Source organism: Stegodyphus dumicola, chromosome 3 (assembly GCF_044657685.1).
Source record: "Stegodyphus dumicola isolate Sdum_Otavi_A_Nest chromosome 3, ASM4465768v1".
NCBI classification, from domain to species: Eukaryota; Metazoa; Arthropoda; class Arachnida; order Araneae; family Eresidae; genus Stegodyphus; species Stegodyphus dumicola.
In genome coordinates, this window is record NC_140770.1 from 55,302,433 (window position 1) to 55,328,272 (window position 25,840).

A 25,840-nucleotide genomic window follows, 5' to 3' on the forward strand; every position below is an offset into this window, starting at 1 on the left:
ATTTCGATGATTTGAATGTTATTGCAGAATATCATGAAAGACAACAGAAATTTTTAGCATGTATATCGATTGATCGAGGATATTAAAATATTCGTTTAAGAAAAAACATTGATTTTGATAAAAAAAACCGTAAGCCAGTAATGTATCCTTCAGATGTGATTCTGCCATACGTTAAGAAATACAGTGTTTAGGGCAGTTAGGGAAGGAAGAAAGGACTTACCCTGTAAAGTTCGGGCAAGATTGAGACCACCTTTTTTAGTTTCGATTGAAATCCATACGAAATCTTCAATTACTGACGCCTGTTTGGCAGCTTCTAAAACATTGTGTAGTACATCAGAATCTTCCAGTAATACAACATTGACTCTGGACTCTTGATCGGGTCCCAATTCTTCGGTGAATAATGCCGCAAGATCGGAAACACTCATCTCGGGTTTGATCACCAGGGATTCAGAAATGCACACTTTTCTTTCCTTGGCTAAGTCTACGAAATTCCAGAAAATACTGCGATCATTCTCTGAGCCCGAATGAAGAAGGGTGACCAACCGCCAATCAAATCTAGAAGATAACAAATTATTTAATGCCTCTATATTCTGGAACTGTTAGATATAGTTCGACCGCCTTATCCGCGACCATGAGCGCAAACACGCATGCGCCATTCTGACCGAATTATTCTCAAAATAGGGTGGAAGGATGAGGTCTTTCTTTTCCTCCAGCAAAGCTCTTTCCGGAGAAGAGACCTTTCACGTCGCAGCAAGTAATACCGCCCCTTTTGGGCGAGTCTATATGTTTTGGCAGAATGCCAACCAGGGTTGCGCTTGAGACAGTCGAACTATATTTATTTTTACCTCATGATATATGCCGAAAAGATATCAACAACGAATATTCAGAATTTGCTACATGCCTTAACAATGAAAAATGTTCGAAAATCATATTTAACTACATATACTGCTTATAAAAATAATTAGTTAGGTAGATACATTTTGAAAATATAATGTTTTATACTGTTTATCACAGATATTGAAGAATAAAGAACATTGATAAAATATTTATAATAAATTAAGACAGTTGCTGAATTTGAATCTTTTATACTGTTTATCACAGATATTGAAGAATAAAGAACATTGATAAAATATTTATAATAAATTAAGGCAGTTACTGAATTTGAATTCTCATGTTTGATTAAGTATTTATGTTTTTAATACTTTTCCATATTTCTTTATTGCGCACGTCGACAGGCGATTTTAGGTAATACACATTACAGTAAAACACGAACACAGTGAATGAATAAGATGAAGGCCTTCTAAATATATATATTTAAATATTAAATTAATTTATTATTTATTCACATAGAGCAATGATACTAAAAAGATTAAAGCATTTATTATCTGTTTTATAATTTTAAGATTTTTCATATTTGCAGATACTGAAATATCGTTTGAAGTGCTGTATAATTCTTTTAACGAGGAAATATATGGTGGATATAATGCGGAATAAAAGAGTTAATAACAGTTTAAATCCTCAAAAATTAAATGAAATAAAGATATATTATTGTCATAAAAGATGTGTTTATAGCAAGAATAAGCGTAATTTACTTAAATTTGCAGGACTAGTTCCGAAAATTAAACAGAAACTTCTTCTTTGACTGCAGGAGTAAAAGCGATGATGGGGAAGCATGTACTCACGCGAGAAAAATTAACAAAGCATTCAGGAAAGTTTCATCTGAGGAAGAAGAAACAAAGCCGTTCGCATAAGCTATTGGCAAGAAAAAAAAGAGGAAAAGAACTATTAAATAAATTCTTTAAAATCTGAAGGTAAAGATTAGAATTAGGGCCATTAGCTAGAACTGAAAGATTTTTATGAATATGAAACTCGAAAAAACATTTATAAGCATTTACAAAACATTTGTAGCTTTAATTAATGATCCTGATCCTAATCCAGTCTTCAGCTTTTCAGGAAAAGATTTCATAGTTGTTTTTACGTTTGTAAACAGAAGGCGCCAAACACGTTTCACCCCCTTTCCTTTGTTGGAAATTTTTCGAAATTTTCGTCAATTTTTTTTTTTTTTTTTTTTTTTTTTTTTTTTTTTTTTGGAACACATGTTTCTCCCTCCTCATTTTTACTCCTACGACTAAAAAAAGAAGATTCTATTTAACCTTTGAAATCAGGCTTGCAAATTTAAATATCTAATATTGATTCTTGTTGCCGATTCTTGTTGTTTTAACATTTGTTCTTTAGCTGTTATTTTAGTTACTATTTGTACTATTGCTTACATTGATTATTATGATTTAGTATCAGAATTTTTTACAGAATCAAAGAGCGTTTTATTCATTATTTCTCTATGCTCCACATTGTTTCAATACTGGCAATTTAAATTCTCAAGCGCACATATTACGAAAATTTGTATCCCGAAATGATGTTAACAGTAAGAGTGTTAAAATAACTGTAAACAACAAAATATATCTCGGAATCGTTTCATCAAATCATGCTACAGAGCACTGCTTGTCAGATGTTTTTGACCCACGAGCCGGTAAAATTTACGAACACATTTCACGGACTATGTGTTCCTCCCCCAAAAAATATTAAAAACTTTACAAATTATTCAGGAATTACTACATAATTTAATTTTAACATTCTTATTATCATTTGCCTACACTAATATTTAAATGTAAAGATAAGTAAATATTGTAATTATTATATATAATTAAATAAATCTTTGAGACAAATCATAGAAAATTGTAAAAAAAATAATCACAAAAACCAATGCATTAAAAAACAGCGGACAAGTGACGGTACACTGGACCAGCGATTGAGAATCCTTGGCTTACCATACTGAGGCGCCGCCTGTCAAACTCTAACGTCGCTTTTCCTTTGCTCAAGTGGCAACAGCTGAAATAATCAGAATTCATAACAACAATTGAATTTTGTTAAAAAAACTTCGTTGTTATTTGCTTAACTTCTCTTTTCTTAATTCAGAAGTCAAACAACAAAAATCAGGGTTATATTTTCAAATTTTCACAGGACTAGTTTCGATGGTTTTGAAAATTTGAAAATATAACGCTGATTTTTGTTGTTTGACTTCTGAATTAGTATTGTTCGGCGTGTTATTGTGTCTTAATTCTGTTTTCTTGTTAATAAAATTAATTAAAGAAGTTCATTTTATTACACTAATAATACAGTTGCGATTATTCAACGGACTTCAAAGAATGATATGCATTTCTCCACTGAAAACTAACATGTATCATCTCATACGAGCATTCGCTACTCGCAAATACACGTTCGTGGCTCCACGTAGGTCTCCTAATTCTAATAAATGTAAATTAAGCAGACACACTTAGAAAGCTTGAGGTAATGCATTGCACAGTATACATGATAACATGCACAATTGCCAGATTTTAATATTTTTCTCTTGTAAAGAACGATAGTTATATTGTCATAATACTTCTGAATTTGGAAAGACTGGAGAATAGTGTTTGTGGACCTGGTGGTTGAGAAACACCGCTATAGAAGCATCGTGAGGGGGAAAAATTACGTATTCTGTTAACAGACTATGGACTTTATCAATCCGTTGATCGCTTAAAACTATTAATAAATACGTGTAGTTAAACTGTTATTAATCTAGAATAAGCAGAAAAAGTAATAATTTAAAAGTTTCCAAGGTTCAGAAGAGTAAGAATTTAGACAGCTAGCTCTCGAGTAAATCTTCATATGTTCACCGGGATCAATGCAATTTGAGATTATTTTCATTAATTATTTATATAGTCATATTAAGTTAACAATTGATCAATAAACATTAAAATGATTGGGATTGCTTTTCTCTTTGAGAATATTCATAATAGCAGATTTTATGGTTCTAATTAATTTAAAAAATTCTGAATTTCCAACCTCTTCAGAAGATCCACAACCACTTGCACTTCGACGTTAACTTGTTTTCCTTCTTTGGGAGAGCTCCTTTTCTTTCTCTCGGGAGCAGCTGGGACGAGTCCAGTTGGAGTTGAGATTTGCGGAATGAGAACCGATTCAAACAGTGGTGAAAGATCATCGGCCACCACGGGATCATATGTTAGTGCCGCTACCATGGCTCGGGATCTAAGGCCAGCTTCACTATAGGGTAAAGATCCATCACTGGCAATGAAACTGAAGATCTGTTCTTCTGCCTTTTGCCTCCGACCACAGTGATCAAACACCAAAGCACCTGATTGTAAAAAGGAAAGAAACAACAAAATTACTTTGCATCAAAGTCCTTTATAGACGTTTGCTTTTGCACTAAATTAATTATTGCAAGGCCTACATGCTTAGGCTTCAGCCTAGTTTTGATGAAGAACACCACAGAAGATATAATCCAAAAAATCTCGGAATTTGTTTCTCCTAAACATCAATCTCTCGAGTAATTTTTGATTAAGAGAAGATTATGTTAAGGCAATCAAATGGCAAAATTGAAAGATAACACACCGATCTTTGCTGACTGTTAATTTGAAACTTGTGATAATTTGTTTCTGGATCAAAATTGAAAGAGATTAATATTTGATTTATGGATAAACAATACAATACAAGTTAAATTTTCATGTGCCTTAATTATCGTGAATTAAAGAAATTTCTTCATTCCTGGACATAACTCAGTATTTTTAATTAATAAAAAATAATGTCAAATAATTTTAAAGGAAAAGGAAATTATTATTATACATTTACTCGAAGGTTTCGTAACATAGTACTTCTAGAAAGTTAAATTATAAATACGAACACGGTAACCATTTAAGAATCGAGGTGATGTTAAAATTGCCTAAATTTCCTTTACTGGAATAGCTAATTTAAGTAATATCAAACGATTACTGGATACAGGACTGGAAAGCATTGATAAATATAACAGAAAATTACTATTACTTATGAACTCTCTTATTTATTTTTCATATCTCTAATAACATAGCCTAAACAGGAAGTTCTAAATAACAAGATTTACTAATTTCATTCACAAAAAGCGTTAAAGGCAAACAATATGAACATTTTCAAGAGTACAAAAAGCAGTTTAGTCGAAATACGCCGAATCGCAAATTTTATTCAGACACATTACCAGCTTAATACATATTGCAAAATTAATTTAAGCACTAATAATATCTTACTGTATATAATGTATGCGCATTTGTTTGGCATACAAAAATCAATAATTGGAAAAACTGTTTAATTATCCACAGAATCAGCAAGTGACATTAAAACTAACCATAAATGAAACACGAAAGCTCAGTGGTCACTGATAGCGAGTTTGCCATATCTTTTGACGTAATGAAGGATGAAGAATCTTCAAAAGTAGAGAGAGAAGCTGGTGTCATCACGAACTACTTTTCCGGCCTCAAGGCTTGGCTTGTATCCTTTACCGGCTTCAAGGTACCGTAATTTCCGGAAGAAAGGCCGCATCAGCGTAAACGCCGCACTCGAGAAAAATGGCGGGAAAAAAATTAAAATTACACAGAAACGCCGCATCAGCGTAAACGCCGCAATAGATTAAATTGCGCGTAACATCGTCGTGGGCGGTATAGATGCAAAAACTCAACCTAAGTCCTGATATATGACATACCAGTTAAGAAAAATGCATGAAATGAAACCATAACTCAAAAATAAATTAAAGGTAAGAAATGTATAGCTTCTGTGCCGTTTAGAGACATTTTCAAAAATTTTCCGCTCCCTAATTAAAAACTATCCAACAAGTACTTGTACCCAAACTGATGGGATCTGTATTTGGCAGAATGCCAAGAAAAATCCATTCACGCTGAAGGGGAAATACGTCAGAGTTCGTTATTTCGAAGCAGGTGGAGTCGTGTCCGCCTTTGAAAAAAATTGCAGAAAAGGCAGGTGGGGAGAAGATGGGTCCTGGAAGATTCATCGAATGGTAGAGGAGAGAGACTATTCAAACTGATGAGAATGTTGATTTGAAAGGGGAAAGAACGTTATTGTTCTGAGATCTCGTTTAGGGTGAATAAGGCATGTAGGTCCGTTCAAGGGAAAGAATGTAAACAAAATAACGTTCGCAAAAAGCAACTGAGTGGTCTTTTGTGTGGGAACAGCACCAGTCTATGCACAATGACAAGGCCATCCAAACTATGTACAATGACCATCATAGGAAATATTTTATTTTTAGTGCACCTAAACGCCGCATGGGTAGAAACGCCGCACCCGCTGAAAATTTAAGTTTTAAACACTTAAACGCCGCGGCGTTTCTTCCGGAAATTACGGTAGTTTAAAATAATATAGGAACTGGTTTCAAGCCATCATTTCCGCTATATGCGACAGAACTTTCCATTGCCAGAGTATTCTTCCATCCGTGAAGACCATTTGTTACGCACCTGTTAAATTTCGAAATCTCAGACCTTATGAGACTCGACAATTTTCTCAACAGAACATTGGATGTCAGAAGTGTAATAGCAATATATGGTTATTATCGTTATTACTTATTCACATACTTTTTTGTGCTTATGAAAGCATACGAGCTTTGCCATATACGTTTTAGCCGATTGGCCATGCGACGGAGTTTGTGTTGGGTTGAGTTATTTGGATTATGCCAAAACTCACAAAACCTATCCGCTTTAGGGAAAGGATGACTTCTTGGAGACTTTCTAAGGGTAACTTGTTCATACTCATGCGAAACATCTGCACGAAGATAAAAAACATTAAAAAATGCTATGAAAACTCTCTTGTAGCTAGATCCCACCAGAGACAGAACGGCAAAGTCCCTGAACACTGCTAGTTCGATCCGAGTTTCAAATCCGTGAACGGGCTGGCTTCATGGGCGTTTTAGTGAACGAGTATACGAACCAATTTCCCTTTGAATCTCCTTCACAAAGACATCCCTCTTCTTAGGCAGACAGTCCTCGAGTGCTTTGCCATATTCAGATAAACCAAACCAATTCTTGCAGCTAGCTTGTCTGCCGATATCGGAGATGGTTCGAACTGCCAGTGTTCAACGGTCTTTTCGCTCTGCCGTTTTCATTACAGGAGAGCACATAGTTATCAACTGCAGCTGGTATTCATAAGGGCTATGTTATAAATTATTACTATTATAAAATACAAGCATAAATTTATATTTATTCATGCCTTTTTAAGAAGCTAAAATATGCATTGCTACTGATATCCTCTCCTTACGCCTTCTTCTCCTCTTTTTGAAGTTTTGTTAGAAAGAATGTTGGTTTCCTTCCTTAACATTTGAGACTTCTGTTCTTGCCTGTAATTCTAGTTCATCATACACATACATATTTGTATTTTTCTATTAAATAAATTTAAAATGTCTCATTTTGGACGTTTTCGTTTTTTTAAATGATCAATTTCTGCTATCATATTTACAAATCTATACATAATACCCGATAACGTCTTCGGGATCTTTATTTTTTGGCAGCACTGGGTTGCCACATTGACAATTACTTTTTCTAAATCTTTGAAAAAAATTAAGCATTATTCAAAAGAATTTGCGATGGTATTGTTTATATATGGAATTTAGCTACATTTCATTAGAGCCTCACACACATCATTATAACTTATAAAAGTTTATGAATCCATATCTTAAAGAACTTCACAATTAAAATGACTACGGCATAAACAACTGAAGAGCAGGCTACAGTGTAGTCCTTCTGGATAATATATATGCAAAAGATAATAATTTTATTTATAAATACAGAAATTCTATGAATTGCTTTGATCAGCTCTCTGTTAAACTGGCCTAGACTTCAACGCTCTTTTCATGACATCTGTGATCCCGAGATCTCACAATTCATGATTTCTTTCTTTAAAATGTTAAAAACTCTGTTTATGTGCCCTAGCTGCCGGAAAGTTTGGTTGAACTCAAGTATTCCATTGTTAATACCGCATATTATGACTTATATCGCGTGCTTTTAATATAAAATATGAGATCGAAATTTATGGGTGCGCGTTACATATAGGATATAAAAATGATAGATTTAAAAATAAGGGGAAAAGTGAAACTACAAAAATTATATTTATGCATATACTGAAATGCTGTTTGTTCAAAAGAAATAACGTTCTTCACGAACTTAAAAAATTTCCTTATCTGATAATATAAAAAGTGAGTCATATTGGTCTTCAGTTATATCTTCAAGCACATCTTCGAATTCTATTTCGCTTCACCACCCCTCTTTTTCTGATCCATAAATAAATAATCATCTTCCATTCCATCTAGATTGTTAGGTATCTTGCATTTTTAATGACTTTTGAATTAAATCGGGTTTAATTTCGTTCCATGCTTTTATTATCCCCTCACACATCATTTCTAGACTGGCAACACGCATTTGTCTCCCTTTTCCTTCTTTGCTCCTACCTTGCCTACGATGTTCACTTCAATATCACAGATTAAAATGACTGCAGAAAGGAAAAAGTGCCCTCTTATCTCAAATAATATGTCTTTTTCTCGAAACCCTAGAATAATATCCTTGTGCACACCTGCATTGAATTCAAAGCACCTTCTCTGCAGAATTATTTACTTTCTGAAGCATTTCCCTACACACATATTGCTCCCCTTCTCGCTTGTCAGTTCAGTACACCATTATTCAAAAGCCTGGAGAAATTCTTCGAATGAATATTTCAAAAGATAAGAGCATCGTCCATGTATCTTTCAGGTTTCTCCGTAAAAAAAGGGGTGCGCATTGTAAGGCGAATATATATAAAAACTAAAAAATATAATTTGAAATTATAGGTGTGCGTTATATGCCGGAATATACGGCACTTATGACGTTAGCAAGAAGATTCTAGAGTGAGGCTCTAGTGGCTCTATGAGTGTGAGGCTCTAATGGCTCTATGAGTGTGCGGCTCTAATGGCTCTATGAGTGTGAGGCTCTAATGGTCTCTCAAGTGTGGCTCGAAGTCGAATACCGCATAGAAGTAAGTGTATATATAAGTGAATACCGCATAGAAGTAACAGCAGGAAGCCGCACTGAAACTTTGTGATAACATGAATATAAAATTGTTTAACTGGCATTTATTTTGTGTCATTCATTGCTCATCATGGATAATATTTCTTGAAACATAGAATTTTAAGCTCGATGAATCATTTATAATCACCCTGTCTAATCACTCCGAAAACAAAATGGAATAAAAGCTAAAAATGTTTAAACCCTATCTTCTTTGGTACCAAAACCAATTAAAAATGCTAAAAATTTATTCTTTTTCCCATAAATATAATTTTTTGCTTACCAAGTTGTATCTGTGGTAAAATAGTGGAATTAGAATTAACTTTCTCCAAAGCGTAGCTGAGTGCAAGAAGGTTCTGGAAAGATTTCTCTTCCACTATTCGGCTGCATGTGAAAAAATTGTCTCCCGGTTTGTGGACTGGAATCATGACTCCAATAACGAACTCCTGATTGGCTGGTATCTTCATAAAAGGCAGAGATAAGAGTGCGGTATCAGGTTTATTTGCACAAATTTCACTGTCGTTGCAAAAGGACAGCACTTCTTCCAAAGGCACAGGCTCTTTTTGTTCATTGTAACCCCGCGTTAACGTAGCATTGATGAACAAGCCATGATCTTCATCGAATATACCTACCTGGAAATAAAATCAAACCATTGATATAAAATTTATTAGATAAATTTAAGTCACAAACGACATATTTGTAGGTAGGAAGGAAAACGTTTAGAGCAAAAACGTTTAACTCTTTCACAACCAATCCGGCCCACTTAGCCCTACATTGAAACAACCAGAAGCGTCCGAAAACGGCCGAGATTGTAATCTCATTTTCTTCCCTCCCTCTAAGATATGCAGTTCGGTATTTTGGGCGGTTTGGTATTTTGAGGATACAGGTTAGCGAAGGGTCTGGATTTCAAAGAGTTAAGAGATATTTGCTATGCATAGACTGATTTAGAAGAACTTGTTCATATTTACAATGTATATGAAATAATGTACGATTATAATAATCCAGCCATTAGAAAACAGTATAAACTAGAACGAAATCTATTAATATCTATTAATCGTGCGAACTGTTATTTATTTTACCGTAATATTTAATGTGATAAAAATTTTTTAACATTGTAAAGTATTTTTCCCGTCTTTCTAGCGTGCCTTCATGGTGTGATGGTTCTGCAAGCTGGGCCGGTATTCCAGAAGTCCGTGGTTCGATTCCCGGCGAAGGCTTTGTTAAGTTTTCCTCTTTGATGCTTCCAAAATATCCAATGTCTCTCCAGTGGAGCCCGAACTAAAAGGGTTGTGGATGGTGACTCTCCACACCCAGGATTTGGCGATTGGGTCCCCTAAAAACCCCAGTCGCCCTTTAAAAGGGGGAGTATGTAAGGTATTTCTCCCGTCTTTCTAACGTGCCTTCGTGGTGTAGTGGTTCTACACGCTGGGGCGGTATTCCAGAGGTCCGTGGTTCGATTCCCGGCGAAGGCGTTAATTTTTTATCTTTCATGCTTCCAAAATACCTAATGTCTCTACAACATAACATTTTTACTTTATAAGAAGAATGCAATTTATTTTTTTCATAAATGAAAAATCTATTTAATTTTGTTCTACTAAAAACTGCTTAAAATAACACGCAAATTTGTTGCTAATCCACTTAGTCACTTAATAGAATACGAAAATCGTAGCATTCAAACGCAATGTTAAAAAAAGAGAGAGTTTTATTCTTAATAACGTTAACGTTTAAAAAATCCAAAGGAAATAAACTGTGCAACCCGCAAATAAACTGTGCAAATTTTACGATACTTAAATACAGATGCTTTCACAGTTTCACAAAGATCAAGGCGTCTACTTTTGTTAATAAACTAGACGTCTACCTGATCACTCTGATAACGCTTTACAAGTGCAAAGAATGATTAGAGCGATCCAACATGAAAAACGATCAAAATCATAGCATGAGTGATACGATTTCAACGATGTCAAAATCAGCATAGATTAGAAGAAAAAACATTGACAATCTGCCGTATGAAAAGGTCCCATGCAATCATTAATAAGACATCTTCTTGCCCTGTGAGTGTTAATTAACTGTCTTGTTGATAAAGTTCAACTTTTTTCATTCATGTGGTGACAGTATATACAAGTAAATCCTTCAAATGACCTATAGATGTCTGTCGTACCAGCAAAAGTAGACATTCTCGGCATTTTTCATATACGAAAAATATCTGATGAGTTTACTTCCACTTAAATGCAATAAAAATAGATATCGATTGCAAAGTTTATTTTCTATGAATTTTTAAAATGTTTCACGGTCTTCATAAATAACCTTGTAACTAATTAAACGCAAGGAACTATCACTTTCTTCTAATAAAAATACTTGTAAAGTTATTCTTTTAGCATCTCAGCCGCTTCCGTTGCCATCTGTCTAAAATAGCTATCATAAAAAACAAAAAAAAAACGTATAAAGCGTTTGACATGTCCAGTTAGTTATTTCATCCAATCCAGCTAGTGTAATCTCATAAAAATGTTTTATGATTTTAATAAAAACTAAAAATATGGCCATTTTTGCTTACAGTAATTTATTCAATTGTTGGAGTCTAAAGATTCTAAAAATTAGAGCAACAGAAATCGTACAACGAGTTGTACTAAATATAGCAGCTGATTGTATACTATTTCTCTAATATTACGATATTACAAAAAATACGTTAACATAAATAATATTTTAAATAAGTATAATGAATATATTTTTAAAAAATGTGAAAGCTTTTAATGAATTTTTTGAATTTATCTAATAGATTTTATATTAAGCTCAAAGGGACTTTTTTTTCATTTACATACATATACAAGTCTTGAGAGCCTTTCGGCTAATGTTCTTTGAGCTAAAAATAGGAATAGAAAGAAAAATAGAATTTCCGACAGACATTCTCGCACGCTAGAGATGAAAATGTTTTTTCCCATACAGTGTTGCCATTCCTCGCTTTGAAATCATTGAGTTTGTTAATCAAAAATTCGTTAAAGGCTTACAAAATATGAAATGCACATTAAAATAAATTCAAAATTCTGACTTCTAAGTGTCCATATTCGGGTGGAAGACTACCTCATTCAAAATTTGATGATTCTAGGTATCGTTGTTTTTTCACAATGCGAAAACCATGCATACATTCATGCAAACTTTTCATTATTTAATTTCTTTAAATATAATACACAGTCATAATATTTGGTGGCAACAATCTGAAAAGTGATTCAGACTTTTATAGTGATTCAACGCAAAATACCGTTTTGAGACTAATAGCCCTTCTGAGCAACGCTTTTTTGAGATAATAATAATTCACTTAAATATATAGAATATATAAATAATATTTTAATTATGCCCCGAAACAGAATGGAATGAAGAAAATGATTTCAAAGCATTTTATTTTTAATATACAAAAGCATTTTTCTGTTTAATAATTAAATACAGGTTCTAAAGTATTGATAAGTATGTCTTTCTCACTCAAACATATTTATATTTAATAAATGTACTGCTGTACTTTACAGTATATTTTGGTGATACTGATATTAGCTCAAATATCGGCTGTTTCATTTTATTTTGTTTTTATTGAAGATTTTCATTATAGGAGACACAACTGGTGCTCTGTAGCAATCATCATATATATATTATTCCTGAAGTAATATCTTTATTTTCCTTTTGCCTACACAACAAAGCCTGGAAAATCTCTCTTTCTCATAGTACTACGAAAATATTCATGAAAACAGTGTAAGGTAATATTATCACAAAATAAATGGCCAAACTAAACACAATTAATACTGAAACATTTCTGCGCAAATTATTAGAGCAAATACAGCTAGACAAGACAATTCAATGCATTTTTAGTATTTAAATCCACAACCATTTTTAAATAAAATATGTTCCTCGCATATATGGCGGGTATAGAGTAACCAAATTTTGCACACATATAGTCAGTGCTTCCCCCAAATATGTGCAGCTCGAAGCCTAAATTTTAAATTTCGAAATTGTTTTTTATTTCCTTTATCTTATGTGCGAACTCATATCTGATTAACAAGCTCAGCGATTTAAAAACAATCTGTTTCTATTTGGCAAAGCATAAGATATTATGTTTTAAATTTAATCACAGAAGCATGCGATTTAAAGGAAAGTAGTTTTTAAATAATTTCGAATTAAATTTGAAAAATAAATATCTGACATCTTTCCAAAAGTCAACATATATCGCGCGGAAGGTAAAAATACTTTGTTATGAGCAGTGGCAACGCACTGCTTCTAAATTATTAAACATGTTAACCAAGAATTTATTAACTTAGTACAAAATATAAAAATAAATCAAATCAAATAAAATGAATTCGAAAATCGAGTTGTAAAGTGCGTCTGCTCGGAAAGAAGGACTACACATGTGTGCAAAATTTGTTGGTTATAGGTTTTAAATATGGTGAATTTCTTTAAAATATAGCATGAAAAGGTTACTTATACTAAAATGTCGATATAATGCTTTACCAACATTTTATGTAGACGTTTATAAATACTGATGAAAAGTAATGAAAAGTTTCATAACTTAAAGTTCTATAATCGAATTGATTTATTCGGTAAAGCAGCTTTTATAACTGGAATCACTCGAAACCAATATAGTTTCTACACCCATAAAAACGAACCCAATAGCTGAATATTTGCCTAAATTTGTTTCTGACTTAGCCTAGCTTTCTTGTCAATCAAATTTAGCAAGTTATAAAATTTAGCAAATCATAAGCTGTCAATGTCTTTGTTGACAAAAGTGGAACATATATTGTAAATGATGGCAGGCAAATTAGACTTACGAATAAATAATTAGACTTACGTTTAAGAACGCTCTAACATCTCCAACTTCTCTAAAGTTAAAAAGGTCGATCTTTCCACTGACGTAATTTCTGCTGCCGAATTTAATAGGTGTCCCATCTAGTCCCGTAAAAGTAATCTTACGAGCATGTTCGAAAAGGTTTTCGCGAACCTTGAGTTTATTTTTCATTGCTGCGCACCAGCCGGTGTTCTCAGGGCATAAATGCTTCTGAAGACTGTCCAGTCCCAAAGCAAGTGTCAGAAAAGCATTCACAGTGTTTGGTACCGATCTGTCCTGTACGAAACCAACGTTTTTAAGATTTTCAGCCTGATTACGAGAGCAAGAGTTACCCCGGCAGTTGAAGACCTGGAAAAGGATTATCCATATAAGAACAAAATGCAAAACAAAATAGCATATATTGAGAAACGAAAACTATATTTATTAAAAATAAACATTTTAAATATTTAATAAAACAAAATAGGTAAATTTGTTAATGAGACTTACAAAAAAACGACACAAAAGCCGATTACCGGATTTCCACTCATATTTTCCACCTAGCAATGCATTGAAATTTTATTTGCATTTTTCCATTAGTATTGCATCGTTTTGACATTTATGATTTGAATGGTATTTTGCATAGATTCTTCATTAAGCTATACACAGATGTGGCAGGTATTCTCCCACTTAAAGAACTTTCCAAACATGTAATTTCACCTTACTTCTATTATTTGCGTTATTGTAGCTTTATCTACTGCTGACGTGTTCGGTCTTTCGAAATCCGTGTCTTCTAATCGCCCATTTCTCTTTCGTTGTCCCTCTTAGGAACTGAGGTCAAGACTGATTCATGTGAGGTGCCCTGGGGCATTATAAGGTATCTGAGTCAGAAACGTCGGGTTATATCAGTTATCTCCAGATACGCCTCACTATCAGTCAAATATTGTAATGTTAATATTCCTATATATTCTAATTGGAGTGTATGCGCCTTACATAAACATGGAAATTTTGAAAATAATAGCCAGGTATCATTTCTGCTGATAATTATTTTCAGATTTATTCATTATACTATAATTATTTTCAGCTGATAATTATTAGAATAATTATAACTAAATAATAAAGGTAAAAGTATGATAATTTTTCTAGATTTAAAAATCAAAGTTTGACAATCTACGAATCTTTTTTTAAAAGTGTAAAATAAAATTTTTATTAATTATTTTACATTCATTATTCGAATGGCATATATTTCTACAAGAATTCATTAATACTAATAAAATGAAGAATAATATTTATTAATATAAAGGCCAGAGTTTGCAGGTAACTCTGGACGTTTTCTCATTAATTTTGTTGAAAACATTAAAAGCTTTGCACAGTTATTTATATGTATTCAAAACTGGTTTTGCTCTTAGATGAAAATAGAATGTTTCTTAAAAGCATCAGCTTGCGGAAGCACCAGTTTCACTTTACACAAACAAAGAAAATTGTCCATTCTTTCCGGATTTGCATAATCAGCAAATATTATTATTTTAATAATAATTAAACGTTAACTAAATTGTATAATTAAAAATACAATGAAATCTTTCATGGCGACTACCTTCCTTAGACGATCACTACTGAAAGTACCTGATGTTTCTGAAAACATAAATAAGCATCGATATCCAAAAGCACCAACAGTCGTGACTTTTAAGATGACCAATTACACAGAAAACTAAACTCGTTTTTCGCCATGCTGTGTTTTTTTTTTATCACTTAGTGAGTAATAAACAAAGATATTCACCTAAATTGTTTTTCCCTAACGCATTTTTGCTCGAGCATTTTGTGAGTTTTACAATGAAATTCAGAAAGAAAAAACTATTATGGAACAATTCGTAATTATTAAGATTTTGGAATCGAATTTTTAGCGTCATTACGTCACTCAAAACTGCTTCCTTATTTCTTATCTTATCCTATATTTTCGAAACAGTTTATGTAAGGATGACTGACATGCATAATATATTTATGTTATATTTGAAACTCAAAATAGTATGAAAAGAGAAGTATTCTAAGAAGTTTCCATTCTATATCTTTTAATTTCCCCTAGAATTGGAATATTTAAATTTAAAAGTTTGAAAGAGAGCTGTAGGAAATTATTGTCAGCCAAAGCTTTCAATAGTCTTTGGATGGAAGCATTTATTTACAAAATACACAACCTCGGCTCCCCGGTTTACATTATACACATAATTAAATCCTATCTTACAGATAGACACTTTGTCGTTCACATTTCAGACACTTACTCCACCCGTCGAGCTGTCTTAGCAGGTGTTCAAAAGGGGTCTTTATTAGGCCCTACATTATTTACGCGAACGACATTCCTCACATACTCAATACTACACTAGCAATGTATGCTGATGATGCAGTGATCCTTGCATCAAACATACTTGCATTCAACACCTTCAGAATCGCACACAATGTATGCTGATGGTACAGCGATCCTTGCACTAAACATACTTTGTAATCTTCCATTCAACACCTTCAGAATCGCACATACGCACTGGACACCCGGCTCAGAAAATGAAAAACACATATTAATGTACAGATAAGACCATTGCTATCCTATTCACACGGAAAAAGAAGATTAATATGAATTTTCAATGTTATGGTACAACCCTTCCGTAGGCTAAGCAAGTCGCTTATCTTTGGAAGATCCTCAAAAATTCTCTCACATGGTCCCCACATGTATATTCTATTATCCGGAAGCTTTAGGTGTTTTCGAAATGGTTTACAACTGAACACAAGAGTTCGTGAGTTCCTGTTCAAGTATTCGTGAAAGAACGGACAAAAAAGTAAAAATAATGGATGGTCCTCTGCAAGGCGAGCTTAAAAATGATGGAAAGATCTACACAAGAAATGTTGTGTACAAAGAGATCTTTGACATGTGAATTAACATTTTATTATTTAAATCACCTTTACTTATTCAGCTAGCGGTAGCTCTTAAGAAATGTACCGCCAGTGGTTTCCTTCATTGCACTCTACTTTAAGCAATTAAGCAAGTAGAAGGGGAAAACCCAGTGGGGCAGTAAGCAAAGAGGCGTCTTCGCAGCCTGCCCTGGGTAATTCAGCTTGAATTAGCAGACACCTTTGCACAAATCATTTTAATTAGATTTTATAATTTCTAAAACAGCGGTCATTTCGTACGACCGCCGGGCTTTCTAGTATGTATATATAATGTGACTTTTCCTTAAAGTGACCAAAATATGACCTTTTCCATAAATATATTTAAGAAATATATATAAATGAGACCTTTTCCATAAAGAAACGGTTACGCGTTTCGTCAGATACCAGAGCTCAATCCTAGATGAGTTTCTGAAGTAAAATTTCAAAGACATTTATTGTATATTACTTAATATGTAAAATAAAATATATTTTATTGACATGGTGTCAATATATGAACAAATTTATTTATTTGTTTTAGATTTATATGTATGAAGCTGAGTGATTGTTTATTATCTTGTCGATGAAATTGGGCAATCTATCATAGGCGATCGAAAGCTTAATTAATTAGAAATGAAATAACTCACCTGCTCCCAGTATTCTCTTAGCCAAGGATTACGACTATTGTTCTTAACATCCAAATTCATAAAATAATCTTTGAATTGTGGTATTTCTTCAGACCTCGATCTCAATACTAATGCTCCAGTAGACTGGTCCGGAAACATCTGGAAAGGCTCTAGTGCATCGTAGGCCACCCACACAAAGTCTCCAATATGAGATCGACCAAGATGTTGCAAACGTTTCACGGCGCTCAGTAATTGTGAAATTTGAGATGGTGGCAGCAAAAGTACAACAACTCTGTTGGATAAAAATACATTTATATGAGATGGATGACATCTTTTTTACTTCCTTGTACGCAGTAAAAAGGAAGTATTGTAATCGCGAAAAGTTTCAGGCAGCATATTTCAACGAAAATATCCCATTTTGACCTCTTTCAAATGCAATTTAACGATGTATTTCCGTGATATATGTACGTAAGGACAGAATAAAACACTCGTTTCCTCCAAAAAAATTATAAAACTGCTTTAAAAGGAATTCTGAAGAGAATTTTTCGTGGCGTCTGTACGAACGTATGTACGTACGTAGTATCTCGCATAACTCAAAAACGAGTAGCCTCAGAACGTTGAAATTTTGTACATAGAACTGCTATAACATGCAGATAGGCACCTCGTGTTTTGGTTGCAATCGGCCGCACCAAACGTATATAAATATATTTATATATATATCCACTCTGTTACCCGGCTCAGTGATCTCAGTTTCGTTACTCTTATATGTTTGTAAATTGTACATTTTTTGCTTTAAAAATGATTGAATTATGTTGTTCTTATCTTCCAGTTAAGGTTTTTATGCCTTTAGTAAATCTGTATGCAATATTTTTAGAATTATCAACAATTTTAAAGTTGTTTAAGTGCCGCTAAACCTAATAATGTTTTTGATGGCGGCCATTGCTCTTGTTTACATTTGAAACAGCAGGATAGCGGATGTGTTGCCAATCTAGAGAAACTTAGCTTCGCAACAACAAAGATAACGCCCTCATTTATTATTTAAATCATGCTTAATCCTTTCTGGAATTTTTTCGAGGAAATAAGCGTTTAAGATTTACTTCGTAAATTTTAATACAGATATTTTGAGTTTTTATGTATTTTTGCCTTGTCGCGAAGTGAAAACTGAATTAATTGAAAGAGAAATACTCAATCGTCTGTAAAAAACTGTTTCTTTTTTGTTTTGTTTGCTTAATTTCTTTTATACATCGTTCTAGCTTTATTATAGTATTTGAATAGAACATGTGGCAACGATTAGATAATTCTTTAAATGATATAAATTTTGTGCATTCTGAGTTATAATATGAACGAAATATAATACTGTTAAGTGAACCTAGCGCCAGAGTGTCGCTATGGTAAACAAAGTGAATTTTAAAGAATGCATTTATTCTATTGTGGTTTATGCGGTGTCGTCGAAGTAGGTTTAATTCAATCTAATAAGTTTAAATTAAATGGAAGAAAAAATGCGTATATTTTAATATTCCGTACAAGGAAGTAATGTGGTGTACACATCAGATTTTTTTATTCTTCAGGTTCAGCATATGAACACAAGAAGCTTATTCAAGAGGTGCTATTCTAACATTAGCTTCACACAAAATTAATTATATGTAAAATGCATTTCATAACCATCGTATGATATGATATACTTCTTCCATTGATAGAACAAAGCAGTTTCACTTGTTACTGTTAATTTTGCAGTAACAAGCAAAACTACTTTGTTCTTGTCAATGGAATTATTCCCGAATTAATGAAAATCATAACATTTCGCATTTATAATACTGTACAACAAAAGTTTAAAAAAATATTAAAACCTAAAAGAGTTCAGATTTTAACGATTGCCCCTTTAAAATTTAATAGTTTATCAGTTGAGATTATCGACAGAGATGGCCCAGACATTTTAAACGATATGAATTCAGACTAACTTTTAAACGGGAGCGTTATCTATCTTTTCTATATTTAAAAAGGGAAAAAATATATAACATAGTTCTATAAAAAATTTAATTAGGTATGTTATGAATTAAATGAATTTTCATTCAAATAAATCATATTAAAATGTGGAAAGTAATATTAAGAATCATAGCTATTACTTTTATACAGTTGAGTTTGTTAATTAATAACAGGTAGAACAAATATGAGAAAATAATAACATATGTTTTTTCCAAATGGTAGTGAATTTAAAGTGAAACAAAGTAAAACTGCTTTTCGAAACTAATAGTCCTTTTGGGGGTAATAAACTATACTGGTCACCTAAAATCTGCAAAAATTACATTAAAAGCGTAAACACCAATCATGTACATATTTATCTTGATGGATATGAAAATGCTTTTACAGCATGTTTAAGAACAGACACTGTTAAGTGACACATAGTGATTGTAATTCATTTTGCGAGTAATAAAACAATTCGTTACTTTTCGACTAATTCGATCCAAACGTAATTGTTGGCGGGAAATCCAACTGCAGAAGAGAGTAGCAACTCTAGATATGTATCCAATTTCATGAAAGGAATAACTTTTTCATTAAATTCTAAATAAAGACAAAAAAAAAATCTGAAAACTTTCGGATTTTATATTATGCCCAAAGCAACTTTTTTTTTCATTTACACACACATACACGTTTCGACAGCCTTTGTGCTAAACGTATTTAAAAAACAGCATGGCTTTGGACATTGAGATAGACAGTCTTGCGTGCTGCAGATAAAAATGCTTTATTCTGTTCAGTGTTGCCACAGCTGGCTTTGAAATTGTTTAACTTTTTAATAAAACATTCTTTCACATTTTACAAAATATGAAACAGATAATGAAACAAATTCGAAACTTTACCCCCCAAGTGTTATATTCGGGTGGAGAACTTCGTTATTAAAAATTTGATGGCTCTAGCTACCGTTGTTTTTTTTATAATGCGAGAAACATACATACATGCAAGCAGACTCTTCATTATTTAATTTCTTTAAATATAATACAGGGCGATAATATGTGTGGCAACAACTTGAAAAATGATCTTAAGCTTTTAGGGATTCGCCTCAAAACGCCGTTTTGAGGATAAAAACTCTTTGGACTAAAAACAAAAGCATACATAATTTATAAGCTATATTAGTCTAAAATGTGTAATAATTCCACCAGAATCTTAAGCCGATGAAATCCGGTAATATAAAATCGGTTTGGAAGCTGCGCATTTTGGTCTTATAATACATTTGAATAACAAGTAACTTATTGCCTATAATCAGATTCAGATTTATGAATTACATTTTATTCTTGCGGCAATTAAATAAAATTAGCCTGAATTTTAATATGAAATAATATAAGTGAAATAGAATTTATTCCATTTTCAATGAAAAACAAGGATTAAATAAAAAAATTGTTTAGTTTTTACAGAACAATGTCTTGTCATTTTTTTTTTCGATCTGTGTATAAAATATATCAATCTTTTAAAGAATTGTAAAGGATTTATACCTTGCTCCTGCATTTTGTTTAATCTTAAGTCGGTGTGCTATAATATCCATTGTCGGGGCCATATCTTCATCGATTCCTACTTTCTCAACTATAGCTATTTGAATATCATGTTCACTAGCTTGTTTCTCAAATTCCTGGAATCCTTCTAATCCCATAAGAGAGCTGTCGCTGACACCAGTGTATACAACAGAAACGTATTTCCAGTGAAAGTACCTGAAATATGTATAAAAGTATTGTATTAAACTGAAAAACGTAAGTATCATTTACTCATAAACAACATCAAGTTTATAAAAGATAAGTATTATTCACTTATAAAAACGCAAAATTATAAATGATGATTATCATTTTTTCATACGTTATTTATGAGCCTAAAAGTTACATGCCGTTTACTCCTATGTAACGACTATATTGCATTCAAGAATTTTTAATTTAATAATTAAGCAAATAAAATAATTAATAATTATACAAATAAAAGATATGTATGAAATATGCTAAACTAAACCTAATCGTTGGCTAAAAGTAATTAATTAATTTACTCCATTTCTTAATGCAAAGATATAAGTGCACTTTAACTGGTCAACGTCCGAGCGTAATTATTTTATTAAGAAGCTTCATAATGTTATTAAAAATAATATACTTCATAATGTTATTAAAATAATGTACTCATTCTATAAAACAGTTTTGAAAAGGAAATCTTTAAAGTTAGATTCGCCTGTGGATAGTTTGCGAACGGACGGATGGGTCTGTCGAATTTTTGTGATCATTAGTAGCGCAGAAACTAAATTGGAGCAGTACGTGAACGGAATACAAAACTCATGTAATGCATCAGAAACATTTAGTATCACATAGAATTTGATACATATTAAAAAATAATTTAGCGGTTTTAATTCTACGTTCGAACTGATAAATCAATCTATGGCAGCTGGAAACTTCTGTAATTTCTATTTAATCTTATGACAGTCACAGCTTACAAGACATTGTTACCTTCATAAAATTTCGTGAATTCGTAAAATTTGAGGACAGATATACGGTTTCCTTGCCGTTGAAAGAGCATGAAGGAGAAATACGAGATCATTTTTAGCTAGCATCAAAATTATTTGAGTCGCATTGACGCAGATTTGAGAAGACTTTCTTTCTTAGTGACTAATGTACCGTATTATAACTTTGAAAAATGACTCATAAGGTTGAGACATATACAACTAAATAACACATACCTGAGAGTATTGACGATGGAAGTGATGACAACTTTGCTTGGCATACTCATTCTTAACAAATGAGTGTATCTTGGTTCACCGAATTCTGGAGCTACTACAAATGGCGCAACAGTACTCATTCCCAAAGGCATAGTCAAATCTAACAGAGAGCTCACTTCATCCTTCGTTCCGTCAGCTATAAAACCTACTACGTTCCTTGGAGAAGGTAATGAATCTTTATCTTCTATGATTTCTGTGAGAAAATTCGACACATCCATAGCTACTTTTTCTCTGCTGTTGCAAGTATCGAACACTATCAGGCCAAGGTCAGCGCCTGGTAAGATATTGGGATTAGAATTGATTAGATCCACTGCCCATAGAAGTGATTCAAAGTTTTGGAATCCTCTTGAAGTTTTCAAAGGACCACATGCAAGAGGGTTGGATGTTGGCTCATGGATACCTAACGTCACAGCAATATACAAATCTTGGGATGAAGGAATTGTTACGTGATTTGTTGAAGAATACTGGCAGCGAATACAGTCTTCGATGCAAGTCGACATAACAGAATCCATTGAGATCTCACCTTGAGGCCTATAAGTGACCATACTGGCCAGTTTTGTGTATTGTCCGGAATAGGTTCCTACCTTTAAAAAGAAACTTTAATGAATAATACGTCCAATTCTTCACATAATATTGAATGCATTTAAACAGTAATCAAGACTTTAAAATACTAAAATTACATGTAACGAATACTAAGTCATCTTATGAGATTGTTAGTTTTACATATGATTATATAGTTAAGACATAACATATTAATTATGCATATAATTACCAAATTAAGACATGTGTTAAAATAATATAAGGTATCACGTATAATCTTCCATTCTATTGACAATATGGTCGTTTTTTTGCATAAATGAAAGCAAAGTTGTTTCTAAAAGATTATACTTGAAGAAATCAATGATAGTTGCTATTGTTACAAACCTTCTTGATTTGAACTTAAGTCACGATGAGATCCATAAATTTCCCCGTGACCAAAGAGCAAGGTATTGCTCTAAGTATTAGCCTAGGCTTAGACCAAATACGAGTACACATTACGAGTTTATCTACGTCTTCTGAATTTTGATAGAGGGAAGGATCTGAAGATATCTTACTCTTCTTGTTCTGTTAAAAACATTCAGGGGAAGCTTTCAGTTCGACAGTATTCTAAGCACCCGTACGCCGCAAAAGCACTACGCGCTTACAAACATCCATGCCTTTTACGGGATTCAACCAGCCTGTTCTGCCGCCGTGGCAGTAAATTGGCTGTTATTAGTGACGCAAAAATAATGATGATATTAATACGGAAAGCTATTTCATCCGAACTTGGAACTTTTAATACATCAGATACTTACTGTGCTAAGCATTTTCACTTCAACAGACTATACACTTTAGGGCCTTTGACGTTAATTTTTAAATAAAGCCTAGCACAAAATCCTTTAGAAAAATTATTCTAAACTGGATACGAAAGAGAGCTTGTTATAGTGAACGCGAGTTTGTAGAAAATTTTAAAAGCTAAAAAAAAAGGAATTTTAGGCAAACGTTTCTTCTTTAGAATTTATTACCTGCAGCTTCCTTGGCTCTAGACGGATGCACTAGTCATAGCGTCCTTAATATAAGTATAATTTGATCTTATAATTAACGATTTTAGATTACAGACGATATAGGTAATGTTACGCCGTGACGTATCTTAGAGATGCAAATTTATGTTAGTAAATTTTTTTGTCACTAAGCAGCACTTGAAGTCGTAATGTGACATTAAAAAATTCTAGAAAACAGCCTAATTATTATTTTTTTTAATTTCAGTACTATGTTTTGATGTACATAGCTCTCGTTTCAAAACAAAACTAAGTATCGCTTTAACAGTCTGTGAAAAATTGGTTATAGGTGAAAACATCATGACAAATATCGTGATAGAAAACCGCGCGGAGAAAATAATGCAAGGTGAAAACAACGCAAGTGGTAGAAAACATCGTGCGATAAATGAAAGCAGCGAGAAAATATAGCAGTTCTAAAACGCTGTAGTAAAACAACATTGTCTTCGGAAATAAGGCGCTTCAAAAACTTCGTAATTCGAAAATATCGCGGTAAAAAATAAAGCACTTACAAAACCATCGCATGACGATAACATCGCAGACATACGTTCTTCAGGCTTTAAAAGCTGTAAATGCATGTTCGCATAATAAGAAGAAAGAAGAAAGGAAGAGTATTTTGCTTTTATTTTTCAAATTTTTGAATTCACTAGCAAAGTTTTGTTGAATAATTAAGAAGAAAATTTAAGCTTTCAAAAACTGAAAATGAAGCAGTTAATAAAATTTTAAACTTACAAAATTCACTAATTAAGTTCATTCATTAACTAATCTCTTTCATGAATTTTATAGGCAATTTTGCATGAAAAATATAATCTAAGGAAGATTAGAATAGGAGGATGAGTAACTGCATGAGGTTATTTTTTGTAAAATTCTTTAATTAATTATCAGATTGTAAAATTGTTTTCTTTGTTAATGTGATGTTCGTTTAATGAAAATTAAATCTTGTTATATTTCAGTTTATTCCTTTTGCTAAAGTGCTAACGTTGTCATGTACAGTTTGCATGTAATCATTTGGATGTCGATTGGTTATGATGAAACTTGTAAGCTGCATAATACTTCAGTAGGGGGATTTAAATTCAAATTCTGTTAACTGCTATAAGTAGCATTAATTTTCTACACATTTTTAAGTTTATCATCGTTTCTTACTTTTTCAGCAAAAATTAATAGTTAATTCAGGAATATTAAATATAAAAATGTAAATATTCCTCATTCCTTGTTCAGCTCACAAATCATTATGCAAATATATATTCACAAATTTCAAAGCTTGAAACACGCATTTTGAGATGTTATCGTCTTGCAACGATTTCTAAGAGCTCTACTTTTTATCAAATCTTCGACGATGATACTTCTGAACCGTCTTATTTTCGATTATGGTGTTTTGTAGTTTTAGAATTGTGATGTTTTCTCATTGCTTTCTTTTGTCCCATGATGTTTTAGAACTGTGATGTTTTCTTGCTTTCTTTCGTTCCATGATGTTTTGTACTATGACGTTTTTCCCATGCCTTTTTACTTTACAGCATTTTCGTTCACGATGCTTTTGTAGCAATATTTTCAGTGAACACCGCATATTTCAAGGAGTTACGAGGTCTAAATTTTACGATAAGGCTATTAAAACCACAAAATTAAAAAAAGATTGAAAAGAATCATCAGACCGAAAAAAAATTATTCAGTAGAAGAAATTTGAAAACTCAAAACAAACTTCATTTGAAAAATGAACTTTTGATTTATTTCATGGGTAAAGATTACAAATTAATGATAAGTATCTGGATTCTTAAGCAGAGTTGTACAGAAAAAATAAAAAAACTAGTTTCAGTATTAAATTTTAAAATATCTAAATTGAAGTTTGAAAAAGGAATAAAAGCTTCCGGAAACATCCTGCACACAACTTATCTAGAGTCCTTAAGCCATGTAAACAATGGTCACATCCTGCTGAAACAACAGATTGGTTCTATTTATGTGCCTTCTACAAAAGTCAGCGGCAAGGGTATTTTTAACATTGCAATGTCTTGTTTCCTATGTCTTTAATAAAAACAAAAGGTTAAATGAAGTTTTCCTGAGCTATCTCCGATGAAATGTTTAAAGACCATATTTCCGTAACATCTCTTCCACGAAAGCACCTCATTCCTTGGGTGTTACTTGTTTTGCATTTTTCCTTAATCAAATAATTCAAATCCACCTATCTTCGAACAAAATTCCTAACTTCGAATATCGCAAATTCACATATTTGCTTAACGAAGTTATGCGTTTTATTTCTATGTGAAATGGAAGGAATTCGTAATTCAAGCTTATGTGTT

General features: G+C 32.6%; 1 protein-coding gene across 1 annotated transcript in view; it reads right to left on the minus strand.

The window, feature by feature from the left end:
- LOC118187255 (uncharacterized) overlaps positions 1–25,840 on the minus strand; it is a 176,114-nt gene that overhangs the window by 19,252 nt on the left and 131,022 nt on the right. Inside the window, exons 14-20 of the mRNA XM_035357438.2 lie at positions 21,937–22,559; positions 20,723–20,935; positions 17,259–17,529; positions 13,729–14,073; positions 9,187–9,535; positions 3,883–4,192; positions 221–555 (exon numbers count right to left, since the gene is read on the minus strand). Coding sequence (XP_035213329.2) covers positions 221–555; positions 3,883–4,192; positions 9,187–9,535; positions 13,729–14,073; positions 17,259–17,529; positions 20,723–20,935; positions 21,937–22,559 — 2,446 coding nt within the window. The remainder of the gene's footprint in view (positions 1–220; positions 556–3,882; positions 4,193–9,186; positions 9,536–13,728; positions 14,074–17,258; positions 17,530–20,722; positions 20,936–21,936; positions 22,560–25,840) is intronic.